The following is a 12,739-nucleotide window of genomic DNA, read 5'->3' on the forward strand; positions in this document are numbered from 1 at the left end:
CAGTGGGACAGCCCTGCCTGCTCCCTGCCCCTGCTGTCCCACCCGTGCCCCTGCTCCTCATATGGCTTGGTACCAGAGCACTCCTCCATCTCCCTTCCACAGTGTCCTGCTGTCCATCCTTCTCTTCCATCCATCCTTCCCTTGACCCACTGCTCCCTTTGCCCACCCCCATCTCCCCCTTCAGACCTCAGGCTCAAGACTGACGGAGCCAAGGGATGACAAATTTCCTGATGAAGCAACACCCTCCTCCAGAGCTGATGTGTCAAACACAATTTTATCTTTTGCCACACAATTATTTGTAATTATAAAGCAGTTAATGCTGCCTCAGCCCTCAGGAATTGGGCACAGTTAGGGTTTGATTTCACCTCCAGCCCTTCCATGGCTACACTGCAGCTCTCAGCCCGGTCTGTGATGTTGGGGGTGTTCTGAGGGCTCCCAAAGTGTCCAGAGAGAATCACTGTCCTCACTGCTACACGTGCCTTCTCCTGGGAGACGGTGTCCCCTCCCCCACCAGCCCACCCGAATGTCCCTGGCTGCAGCGGGCAGTGCCGAGCCAGCCTCCTGCCGCGGCCGGATTTGCTCCCAGCGCGTCGGCGGGCGCGGGGCTCACCAGGACGGGGAGCCGCGGCCGTGGGAAGGCAGGACACGATCACCCACCTGGGCTGCTCATCACGACAAGGGCCACCACCAGGTCACCGCGCTGAGATGTCCCGGCGTGTCCCCGGCACCGAGCAGCACAGAGCGGGGCGCGGGGGACCCGTGGTGGCCCCACAGCCCCCCGGCATCGCCAGGAGGCGGCAGCGAGGGGCGGCACGGCCGCGGGGCTTAAACCCGGCTCTTCTCCCTGAACAGACTGAGGGAGAGGAGGGAGCGTGGCAGTGCCCTCTCCGCCAAAATTAACTCTCCATCTGTTTCTCCCTGGCTGAGGCTGATGGCTTGTGACAGGGCCTCCTGAATGCAAAGATGTTTCGCCCGGAAAAATCTATTACAAGTTGCTGTAAGAAAGAGAGAAATCCTCTCCTTCTGTCTCTCCCTACTGGTCTCAAGGTGCCCACCCCGGGCGAGAGCGGGCTGGCAGCCGGCCGCCTCCGCTCAGCCGGAAAGTTCTCCCCGCGCCAGGCGGCCCCGCCGCCGGACAAAGGCACGGCACGGCACGGCACGGAGCAGGAGCAGGAGCAGGGGCGCTGCCCTGGCTGCTGCGAGGAGGGAGCAGCTCCTGCATCCCCAGCCTGGGCACGGTGCCGGGCATGCAGCGGGCACGGCCATGGCGCCGCCCGGCATGGAACGGGTGGGGAAACTGAGGCACGAGCGGGAGAGCATCCAGGCGGACGGTGGGTGCCCTCTCCCGGCCGCGGCACAGCCCTGCTCGGCCCTGCGAGAGAACCCCGCTCATTTTACGAGAATTTCTGGATTTTGCTTTTGTTTTGCTTTATTTCTGCCCCTCTCTGCGCTCCCGCACCCCCAAGTGTGAGAAAACTTCAATTCCCCTTTTACTGGTGCTCAGCTCTCCCTCCCAGCATCAACTGTCACTGATCCATGGAAATGCCTTCAAGACCCATTGCTCTGACCCACAAAACAGCCCACTCAACCCTTTTGTCTCTTCCACAGGAAAACCAGGCAGCTTCAGTAAAAAACAAAACTTTATTTGGTCCATCAGAACCTGAGTTTGAAAACCACCCATGGATAATTCATATCATACAGGGATTACTGATCTGATTTACAATTGATAAAATATCCTATGATTTTGAAGAGCTGGACAGTATTTACAGGGTTAAAAATATTCACAGCTCAGAAAGACAGAAAGAGAGGAGAAAAAAAAGTGAAGGACAAATCATCCCAAGGAGGAAGGAGCTGGAAAGAGAGAAAACAGATCAACAAACGAAGATACAGAGCTTGGCTCAGCAGCCCCAGCTGGGGGGGCTGGGAGGGAGCCAGGGCAGCCCACCCCCCCTGCCGCCCCCAATCCCCAAGGGACGCAGAGGGGCAGAGCCCTGCACCCCCTGCCCAGCCCAGCTGCTGGTGCAGGGTTTGGGGCGCAGGATTTGGGGTGCAGGATCCCCCAGCATGGCCCCTGCCAGAACAGGGTCCAGCATTGCCCATCACCCCTCCTTCAGCTGTAAATCCACACAGCTCAGGAAGGAGACAGAGGGGAACCCCCAAAGGAGACAGACAGACACACACACCCAGACCCACACACACACAGACCCACACACACACACGTAAAGTTAGGGAGCCACTAAGCCCTGAAAATGTGGGGTGCAGCTCCCCCCAGGATCAGCCCCCACCTCGCAGCACCCACAGGGCCAGCAGCACCCCAGGGTGCAGCCTTTGCCTTGTGCTCACTGCCTCCCACAGCACTCGGGCTCTGGAGGAGGGGGCTCTCTGCTTCCCCGCCCAAAACCACCCCCTCCCCAGCACATGGACTCGTGTAACTCCAGGGAGCTGCTACCGGGCCCCGGGTCGGTTCCTGCTGCCCAGCCTCCCTCCATGGGGCACGGGGCAGGCCCAGAGGGCAGTGCCAGGGGCTGAGCCCAGCTCGGGCCATGGCTTCTCTCCAGGCACTGCTCCCACGGCCGCCTTTGCATAGTAACACTTGTGTGACAGGGAGAGGGGCCCCGGCCGCAGCCCCCGCCTGCAGCACCCCGAGGCCCTGCTCCCCACCCGGAGCCGAGCAGGAGGTGGTGAAACCTCTGAGTTCCACCCCAATTACAGCACAACCCCCTCAGCAGCAGCTTTTTGCAACAACCCTGCGCCCTCTCCCCACCAGCCCCAGCACCCAGGATGGGTGGAGGGTTCCTGGCATGGGTGGCACCATGGCAGCGTGACCCTGGCACCCCCCAGCCCAGCCTCAGCACCACGCTGGTCCTGGCAGCAGACAAAGGGGGCAACAAGACAGAGGGAAAGGCCCAGGGACAGACGGAGGGTCACACAGACGGACAGACATCAGAGGTATATTCTTCTTTTTGCAGCACCAGTGCCCTGGTGCCACGGGAAGGGGCAGAGTCCTGAGCGTGGTGCCTGGGAAGGGTCTTGACAGCAACCTCCAGCCCCTCCCTCTCCCACAGTCCCCGGGGCGGGCAGAGGGCACCGGGCCCAGCGCAGGAACGGGGCAGGTGGGATCCTGAGATGGCCCCTTGCCCCCAGCCTCTCCTCGTAAAGTGCACGGGGGCAGCGGCACCAGGGCAGCGGGCAGGGCTGGTGCTGGCCCTGAGAACTCGCCCCGGCCCCGCGGCGGGGGGCAAAGCGCTGGGGGTGCCACTCCAGCTCTGCCCCACAGCTCAGCGCTGGCGGCTTGGGGGGGCACCCCGGGCCAGAGGCTCGGTGACAGGAACGGGGCAGTGGGGCAGAAGGGGGAGGCTCTTCGTCATAGGGGCCGGGGGCCGTGCAGCCCAGCGACCTCGGGCGTGAGCAGCGGGTTGTGGGTGCCCTTCGTCAGCATCCAGTCATTGAGGAAGGCCTGGGTGGCTTTGCGGTGCGCCAGGCGGTGCGTGATGGAGAAGCCGGCATTACCCTCCAGCTGGGAGAGGATCACCAACACCTGCCTGTGGAGAGAGCCACGGGCTCAGGGCAGCATCCTCCACCCCTGCAATCCCCCCCTGTCCTGGCAATCCCCCCCTGTCCTGGCAATCCCATCTCTTTTCTGGCAATCCCACCCTGTCCATGCCTCCCTGCCAGCCCTGGCTCTGCCTTTCTCCCAGCCTCCTGCCAGCCCCATGGCAGGCCCCGTGACCCACCCCTGCCTACCCCAGACCTGTGCAGGGGGGGGACGCTGTCCTGTGTCTTGAGGCTGCCGCGCGTGGACACCACGTTGAAGCTGTCGGTGCAGTCGCACTGCACGTGTAGGTAGGACTTGGGGTGTCGGTTCTCCACCACCACGATGAGCCCTGCCCAGCCGTGGGTCAGGTAGTAGCAGGTCATCCCCTCACGGCCCTGGGGCAGACAGCAGGGAAAGGGATGAAGCCTCTGGGCACACCCATCCCCAAATCAAAACCCCTGCACTGGCATCCTCTACTCTAGCCAAGGGCAGCCCATCTGCTGGGGTGCCCCCCGCTGCCCTGGGGAGCAAAGGGGATGGACATCCAGGGGTGGCAGCCAGAGCTGGCACAGCCCTGCCCAACCCCTGCCTGAGGACCTCACAGGTCCAGGCTCCCTCTGGCAGCATCACCCCCTCCCCAGTGCAGCCCCCATCCTGTGCCCCTCAGCCACCTCGTGGCGCTCGCCCTTGTTCTCGGTCAGCAGGATGATGGCATCTGCCAGCGTGGTGGGCTGTGCCTCCACCTGCTCCACCATCACCAGGCGGGAGCTGTAGATAGCCAGGATGTAGCTGGAATAATCAGTGGCTGGTCGGCTGCTGGTGGGACTGGAAGCTGCAGAGACATCCAGAGGTACGGGGATCAGGGAACTGTCACCAAGCCCACAATCCCCAGAGCATGGTGCTCCTGGGTTGAGCATGGTGCTCCTGGGTTGATGCATGTGTAACGTGCAACAGGCAACCTCCACCCTCAAGAAGGTCCCCATGAGGAGGACCGAGGGCTTTGGCACCTCTCCCTCCCCCAGGGCCCCTCCATGCCCTCACCCTGGGCAGCAGGGCTGGCCAGGGCAGCGCTCCAGTGGTTGAAGGCACAGCACACGACGGCGTACTCGCCCGGCTCCAGCATCACGTCGCAGTTGACGAACTTCTTGACGGCTCGTTTGCTGTGGGCCATCAGCCGGCCCAGGCTCAGCTTGTTCCCACTGGTGAAGGTGGCCCGGAAAACCATGATGCACAAGTCCAGCAAGTGGCTGTCCACCGTGTCTGACCTCCTGTGCCAGGAAGGAAGGGTCACACGTCACCCAGGACACAGGCAGCAGTTCCAAGAAGGGCTATCCCACTGCCCCAAGAACCAGCCCTGCATTCAGGAGTTGGGTTCCAGCTAAACATGAGCAGTTCCCAGGATGGGATTTGGAGAGATGGTGATGGGGGCCCACCCCTGAGCTCTGTGACCCGGAGGATGCCATGTAGTGAGATGCCAACGTGTTTGGATTTCTTCTGGGCCCAGAGAACCACAGAACTGTGGAATCATTAATGTTGGGAAAGTCCTCTAAGATCATCAAGACCATTAACCAACCATTAACCCAGCACTGCCAAAGTCACCACTAACCCATGTCCCCAAGTGCCACATCCGTAAGATTTTTAAATCCTTCCAGGAATGGGGACTCCATCACTGCCCTGGGCAGCTGTGCCAGGGCCTGACCACCCTTTCAGTGAAGAAATTTCCCCAATATCCAAGCTAAACCTCCCCTGGTACAACTTGAGGCCCTTTACCCTTGTCCTGTCTGAAAGCAGAGCCTGACCCCCGCGTGGCTGCACCCTCCTATCAGGGAGTTGTGCAGAGCCACAAGGTCCCCCTGAGCCTCCTTTTCTCCAAGCTTGAGCCCCCCTAGTTTCACTGCCCTGCCCAGCTCACCTGCTGCCCTCCTGGAAGAGGGCAAACTCCAGAGCTGCGCGCTCCAACACCGTCAGTGATGTCACTGTCACCGGCCCGTTGGCCTTGTTGGGGAACATGCCCTGCACACGCACCTCGTGCCAGTCCGAATGGAGCTTGCAGATATCCACGGAGTCAAAATACCTGTGGGGAAGCCAGGCTCAGTCCCGCTGGGGCACACTTCATGCTGCAGGACACCCACATTCCCTAGGGAAGACCGGTCCTGCCTGCCCCATCCTGACCCCATGTCCCGTTTTCCATCGCTGCCCCGTTCCCCGCGCCACAGCTGTGCTCTGGCTGTGCCATACTTGATGAAGTCGCTGTATTCCATCCAGAAGACGCCCTCGCTGCTGCCATGGGGCATCAGGTCGTGGCGCAAGGGGAGCGGCCAGTGCGGCCACTCGTCTGACCAGCTGCCGTTCCAGGAGAAGCGGCCCCAGGGATTCCGGAGACGCAGTAACCTGGGGAAGGGGAAAAGTGTCAGAGAGCCAGGAGGGAGGAGAGACCCAGCCTGGGGTCACCCTGTGACTCCAAAGCTCTCTCAGCATCCCAGAACTAATGTATCACCCACATCGTGGCCCCAGACGTCCCTGTCCTGCAGCTCTGTTCCTGCTGCTGCTCCCTCTGCCCTTCCCTGCCCAAAGAGGCTCAGCAGGGGAGAGGCTGCTGAGAGTGCCATGGCTGAAAATACAGCTTCCTATAGCAGCCCAGCTGGCAGGGTGGCACCCATTTCTATCCCCCCTCCATTCAAAGATGAGCAATATGCTCTGAGCACCTCACCGAAGTGACAGCTCAACTCAGTCCTCTGTGTCTTGTGAGACCAGGTCAAACATTCCACTCCTGGACATGGAGCCAGCACGAGGCAAGGACAGCTCATATGATAACAACATTTATGTGACACCCCAGGATGGCGTCATCCTTGCTGGCCATGAGGATGGGACCCCAAAGAGTCCCCAGGGTCCTGTTCACCATGCCCTCAGTTATCCATCCCCAGGTTTTCTGGTGGGTCTGCAGGCAGGAGCAGCTGCAGTGGCACGGCAGGGTCCAGGCTGAGCTCACCTGAAGCCCTGGACATCCCGCACGTCCAGGATGGAGTAGGCGTGCCGGGGCCGGAGCCCCATGCTCTCGTAGGCCACATCATCCACCTTCATGTTGCCCCCGCCGCAGGACGCGCCCATGAGGAACCTGCACGGGCACAGCAAACCCTGATCAGCCTGGCCCGGGGGAAGCTCATCCCTGCCACTCAAGGCAGGGGACAGCTTCCTCCCAGGAGGCTCCCGGATGATCCCACTCTGCAACAACACTGCTGGGATCAACAACACTCCCCAGGCAGTGCCCACCCCTGCTGGCCAGAGCTCCCTCCCCTTGCCCACGTGCATGCTGAGCCCAGGCTCCAAGGAGAGCTGCTTTGCACTGGGGAGCTTTGCCCCAAACCTCCCCTGATTTCTACCAGGCCCCAGGGTCCTGCCCACTTCTGCTGGCTGGCAGAGAGCCACGGAGAAAAGCAGGTAATCCATCAGCTAGACAAGTTGGCAGGAATGAGGACGCTGTTTGGGGCAGGAGGTCTGCAGCAGTCAGGTTTATGGGGACACCATGTGCTGGGAGCTATCCATCCATGTGGCCCCATAGCCCAGCCTTCAGCCAACCCAGCTGCCCTCCTGCCCAAGTGATGAGCAGGAGGTTTCTGCTTCGGCTGTGCCCCCTCTAGACCAGTGCTAGCCCGGTGTCATTAGCAAAGATGTCACATATGGGTGGGAGACACACGCAGGGTCAAGCATTCACACTCCAGAAAAACCCAAAGCAAAGCAAGTGGGCTCAGTGCCACTTCCTAACTCCTGCAAGACAGCAGTGACGTGCAGTGGAAGCTCACCAGGCTCTTAATTTCATATGAGAATCACAGGAGAAATACTTTCTTAGAACTTCGAGTGGGAGCTCCACCCATGCTCCAGATGAGTGGCAGGGGTGGTGGACCCCACCCCAGCTAATGCAGTGACCCCTCTCCTGAGCCTCTAAAGACAAGAATGCTCCCCCTCATGCCCCTCTGCAGCGCCCCTGCTCCTGCCTCATCTTACCCAGCCTCCTTAGAGCTGAGCATTTTGGCCCAGATGAGGTCGGTGTCGATGGGCTCCTCGCGGGGGTTGGTGGAGCTGACCTGCAGCATCAGGCTCTCGCAGGGCGCCCCCGTGAGCGTGGCCAGCCCCTCGATGGCGCGCCCGGCCTGCAGGGCGAAGTACGAGCCGTGCAGCTTGGCCAGAGCCTTCTCAATGAGCGCCACCCACAGCTGCTTCCTCTGGGCCTGCAGAGACAGGGAGGGACACGTCACCCCCTGGGCAGGAGGTGGGACAGCCCCTCATACCCATCCCTACCCGCCCTCCTGGCTGGAGAGGCGGCAGCAGCAAGGTGATGCCAGGAGCTGGCCCCCTCGGCCAAGCGGGACCCGTTCGCTCTTGGCTCAGTGTTTTCTTTGCCGAGTTCAATTCCCCCTGGGAAGAAGTCCTGGAATGAGCACCCAAGAGGCCTGGGTGCTGACAGAGCTGCACCCTGGGCTGCCCAGCAATCAGGCTGGCAGGGGGGGTGGCCACCCTGAGCCCCTTCTGTCCACTTCAACCTGAAGTTAGAACCATTTAATAATGGAAGAGAACACCAAGGCTCCCAGAGCTCAAGGAGCATTTGGACAACACTTTCAGGCACAAGGTAGGATTGTTGGAGTGTTTGTGCAGGGCCAGGAGTTGGACTCATGATCCTTGTGGGTCCCTTCCCACTCAGGACATTTAGGATTCTGTGATGTGGAGCACATCTGGAACAGCTGCCTTTAACTCACACACCAGCACCCCTTTGGCAGAGGAGGTTCCCCAGAGCACACCCGGCCACAGGACTTACTGGATTCCACCCAGGCAACACATACACTGCTTCAAGGACAAACTCCAAAAACTTGGACTGGCAAAGTCCTCTACTCCAGCCCAGGGAGTAACTGCAAGGCCTAATTACAAGATGCAAGTTTTTTCCCATCAAATGGGGTTTGGTGTGCGGCGCTTGGAAAGCAGCAGGGAAAATCACTGGTACACTGTGCCTGTGTGACTCACAGGTGGCAGCCAAGAGCTGGCAGAGGAAAGGAGGGCAGTGAAGATTTCTTTCTGACGGATAAAGAGAGCTTAAAAGTGCTTTTTGCTGGTTTTTGGGTCCCTCACTCAACAAAATCCATGTTGTTTATTTCTGCCTGAACCACAGCCAGGGAGCTCAGATAAGAGCCTGATTTCCTTTTATTTTTAAAACTCTGATTTTCCTTTTATATCCCCCACATCCAGCTCAGCTCCCACAGCTGAACACTCAGCAGAAAAATCTCATCACGATTCAGATGCCCCTGGAAACAGAGGCAAGGCAAGTCCAGCCCATGTGAAAAACTCCAGTCTTAAAAAAGCTCCAAAAGCAGACTTGAAATTCATGAAAGATTGAAAGAAAAGGTAAAAACCAAGACAGGTAAATCTTATGCTGAAACATAGAAATGCATCTGTATCCTCTGTCTGCTGAGAGGCAGAATGTAGACACAAACTCCTTCTTCACTTCTCTGGAGTTTGAGTCCTGTCCTGACATGGCTGTGTCAAAACCCAGAGGACTGGATTTGCAGAAGGAAATCCATGCCAGCAGTCCCAGTCTCTATCTCCTCCTGACAGTGGCACTTTGTTTTCTTTGGCAGATTTTGCCCCCCGAGTTTCAATAGAGACGTTCTCAGTGTCCTTCAGGGACATGATCCCAGCAGGAGCCCCTGGGCCTGGCGGGCAGGGCAGGGCAGAGCAATGTCCTGGAGGGGCTGAGGGAGCTCCAGTGACCCGAGCAGATGCCACCCCAGCGTGCTCAGAGCAACTGGGCACTGGCTCAGAACAGGCTGCTCCATGTGCCATCCCCTCCTTCTCCACAGGCCCTCCCTGGCACAGCCAAGCTGCCAGACCTCCCCTCAGAGGAAAGAAACAGCCTTCCCTCAGTCCCTCGCAGTGCAAAACACAGGTTAAAGTGTTTTCCTTCTATATGAAGGATAAGGGTGGCTTTCCCTGCAAGTGAAGTGGCTGTGGTGCAAGGAGTGAGGGAAAAGCAACTGTAAATGAAACTTCACTGCAGCCTCAGAAATGCCAAAAGAAGTCTAAATAGATGGATATTATGGCTTCAAAGAGTTCAGCTGTCTGGAGGACACAGAGTAAAGAGCAGTGTCCTGAGCTGCAAACAGGGTGCTACCAGTGCTGGATCTTCATTTGTGTCACAGCATGCCCCAGCAGCTCCAGGGCTGGGGCAGCTGGGAAGTACCTGCTGGGAAAGGACCTGGGAGAGCAGCTGAACGTGAGTCAGATGTGCCCAGGTGGGCAAGAAGTTCAATGGCACCTGGCATGACATTGAGGGGCTGGAATGTGTCCAGAGAAGGAACTGGAGCTGGGAAGGGGCTGGAGCACCAGGAGGGGCTGAGGGAGCTGGAAAGGGGCTCAGCCTGGAGAAAAGGAGGCTCAGGGGGGACCTTGTGGCTCTGCACAACTCCCTGACAGGAGGGGGCAGCTGGATGGGTCGGGCTGTGCTCCCAGGGAACAGGGACAGGACAAGAGGAAACGGCCTCAAGTTGCACCACAGGAGGTTTAGCTTTGATTTTGGGAAAATTCCTTAATGAAAGGTGGTCAGGCAATGGAATGGGCTGTCCAGGGCACTCTGGGAGTCACCATCCCTGGGAACATTCAAAAAACAAGTCAATGTGGCACTTTGTGGAATAGTTTAGTGAGCAAGGGGTATTTGATCAGTAGTTGGACTTTATGATCTGTGGGGCCTTTTCCAACCTTATTGTCTCTATGACTCCAAATGCAGCACGAAGTAGGGGCCTCACATAAACCCCAGCAGTGCCTCTTCCCACTGCCTCTCCTGGGAGAGCCTGGGATGAGCCTCCCTGAGCCCTGGAGCACTGCCCACCCCCCATGCCCCGTGGCACTGACCTGGGAGAAGAGCAGGTAGCCGCACTCGTCGCAGGGCAGCATGTCATCCACCAGCACCGTGGTCCACGTGCCGTCCTTGCACAGCCGCACCTGGTAGGCGCCCTCGGGGCACAGTGTCCTGGTGATCATCACCCTCTCCACCAGCTCGGGCCGCTCGGCCAGCACGGCCAGGGCGCTCAGGAACCTGCCGGGCAGGCGGGGCAGCCTCAGCGCGGCACGGGCATGGCCGGGCAGCACGGGCAGGCAGCACGAGCCGCCCGGCCACGCGGCGCTGGGAGGGGGTGAGGCAGAGCATGGGCTACAGCCTGGGGGCATAAAGGGGTTGGAGTAGGGCTGAGGGGGCCGAGCTGGAGCTGGAGGAAGAGGGGGGAAAGAAGGAAGGGACGGGAGGGTGTCAGCCCGGCTCACTCGCCCCTACCAGCAGTTCCCCAGCAGTCCCTGCAGGATGTCCGAGGGCCGCGGCGTGCGGAACACCGACCACTTCACCGAGCGCTCCTTGAAGATGCTGCAGTTGATCTCGTGGGGCCGCAGCCACTGCTTCACCCGCTGCTGCACGCTGTCCCCTTCCGGGAACCCCACCGACTTGGGCCCGGGGGGAAAGCTGTCGTCCACAAAATTGACTTTGTTCTGTGAGGGCAAAAGGCAAGGAGAGCATCAGTTGGAGCCACTTAGGACTGGGGGGCCTGGAGAGCCTCCCACTGGCCCCTGAGAGACAGCAGAGCTCCCAGCCCTCCTGCCGGGCCCAGGCAGTCCCTTCCCAGCCCTGCAGGGGGGCAGGACTGTGCTGGTGTCTGCTGGCAGCAGCAGAGATGCTTTTTGTGCTTCAGGTCCAGCATTCAGCCTTGCCTCAGGCTCACCTCTCTGGTTTCAAGCTCCGGGCTGTGACTCCAATCTGCCTTTTTCTGTTTCACAGGAGCCTCCCTGGGCAGGGACTGTCTCACACTTTGTGCTGGTGCTAAAAGCTGGGCTGTGGGGGGCCTTGGCTGCCTCCACAAGCAGCAAAGCCTGCAAACAGCAAGGCTTCGAGGAGCCACCTGGTAGGCAAACACACCACAACCCAGCCTCGTCCCTGCCCCGGAGGGGACACGCTGGGCTTGGCAGCCCTGTGCCACCCCCCAGGCACATCCATGGGAGATGGGAGGGGCAGCTTTTGCAATTGCATTCAGCCAGACCACAACCAGGCAAGCAATTTCAGAGTGAGGGTATCCAACATCCCAGCCCTCCTGCAATAGCTGCTGCGTCATAAATAAATAGGATGGGTGGAAGGGCAGGTAATCCCATAGGGATTAACCACAGGGATGGAAGCACAGAACTTCACCAAGTGGAGAAGGGTGGCTTTTTCAGTCTAACACAGGGTGAAATGAGAGCAGGTGTTTCTTTGTTATTGTTAATTAAATTAAATTAAATTCTTTCAGCAAAAGCTGGCTCTGATTTAAATTAGCTTTACGCACACCCAATTAGTAGTTGACCTTCTCTTTTGTGGCAATCCTACCTGAATGCTTCCTTTGTGGTGCCCCAATCAGCAACTCCAGCTCCTCTTTTGCAGGAGGGTGTTTTTCAGCTAATAGCTGTCCTGCTCTCAGGGGAGCATCTACCCCGTGCAGCTGAGGAGCAGCCACCATTCCAGCAGCCTCAGTCACAGCCTGGCTGGGGACCTGGACGTGACCCATCCCTGCACATGGATCTCTGGGCTCTGCAGGAACTTGCTGTGCAGGGCTATGAGGACATGAGGGAGAGGATTCTCCCCGCTCTGGTCTGCCCTTGTGGGACCCCAGTTTTGTCCATCTCTGGAGGACTCAGCACAACGAATATGTGGATCTGTCAGAACAGGTCCAGGGGACTCCGTGGAGATGCTCTGTGGGCAGGATCCCCTCTCCTCTGGAGCCAGGCTGAGAGAGCTGGGGGTGCTCACCTGGAGAAGGTTCCATGGAGATCTCAGAGCCCCTTCCAGTGCCTAAAGGGGGCTTATTAGTAAGAGGGAAAGCAATTTTTCACATGGACAAGCAGTGATGGGACAAGGGGAAAGTTTTAAACTGAAAGGGGAGAAATTTAGACTGGGTACTGGGGAAAAATTCTTCCCTGAGAGGGTGGGGAGGCCCTGGCCCAGGCTGCCCAGGGAAGCTGTGGCTGCCCCATCTGTGGAAGTGTTCAAGGCCAGTCTTTACAGGACCTGGAGTAACCTGGTGTGCTGGAAGGTGAGGTGGGTTGGCAGGGCGGGGACTAGATGAGCTTTAAGATCCCTTCCAACCCAAACCATTCTGATTCCATGATTCCAGTGAAGAGGTCAGCTCTGCACTGCTCCCCAACAGA

At 59.1% G+C, this 12,739-nt stretch overlaps 1 protein-coding gene across 8 annotated transcripts in view; it reads right to left on the bottom strand.

The window, feature by feature from the left end:
• Positions 1-1,622: 1,622 nt before the first annotated feature.
• Positions 1,623-12,739, bottom strand: part of CAPN15 (calpain 15) — a 55,991-nt gene continuing 44,874 nt past the window's right edge. For 7 of the 8 annotated variants that reach the window (XM_059861280.1, XM_059861276.1, XM_059861277.1 and 4 more), the window contains 10 exons: positions 10,848-11,056; positions 10,430-10,613; positions 7,538-7,761; positions 6,525-6,650; positions 5,774-5,926; positions 5,448-5,609; positions 4,577-4,803; positions 4,207-4,367; positions 3,752-3,930; positions 1,623-3,542 (listed from right to left, as the gene is read on the bottom strand). In XM_059861280.1, coding sequence (XP_059717263.1) covers positions 3,365-3,542; positions 3,752-3,930; positions 4,207-4,367; positions 4,577-4,803; positions 5,448-5,609; positions 5,774-5,926; positions 6,525-6,650; positions 7,538-7,761; positions 10,430-10,613; positions 10,848-11,056 — 1,803 coding nt within the window. In that variant the 3' untranslated portion in view covers positions 1,623-3,364. Of the gene's footprint in view, positions 3,543-3,744; positions 3,931-4,206; positions 4,368-4,576; positions 4,804-5,447; positions 5,610-5,773; positions 5,927-6,524; positions 6,651-7,537; positions 7,762-10,429; positions 10,614-10,847; positions 11,057-12,739 lie in introns of all 8 variants that reach the window. The other variant, XM_059861278.1, reaches the window with a different exon arrangement.

Source organism: Haemorhous mexicanus, chromosome 17 (assembly GCF_027477595.1).
Source record: "Haemorhous mexicanus isolate bHaeMex1 chromosome 17, bHaeMex1.pri, whole genome shotgun sequence".
NCBI lineage: Eukaryota > Metazoa > Chordata > Aves > Passeriformes > Fringillidae > Haemorhous > Haemorhous mexicanus.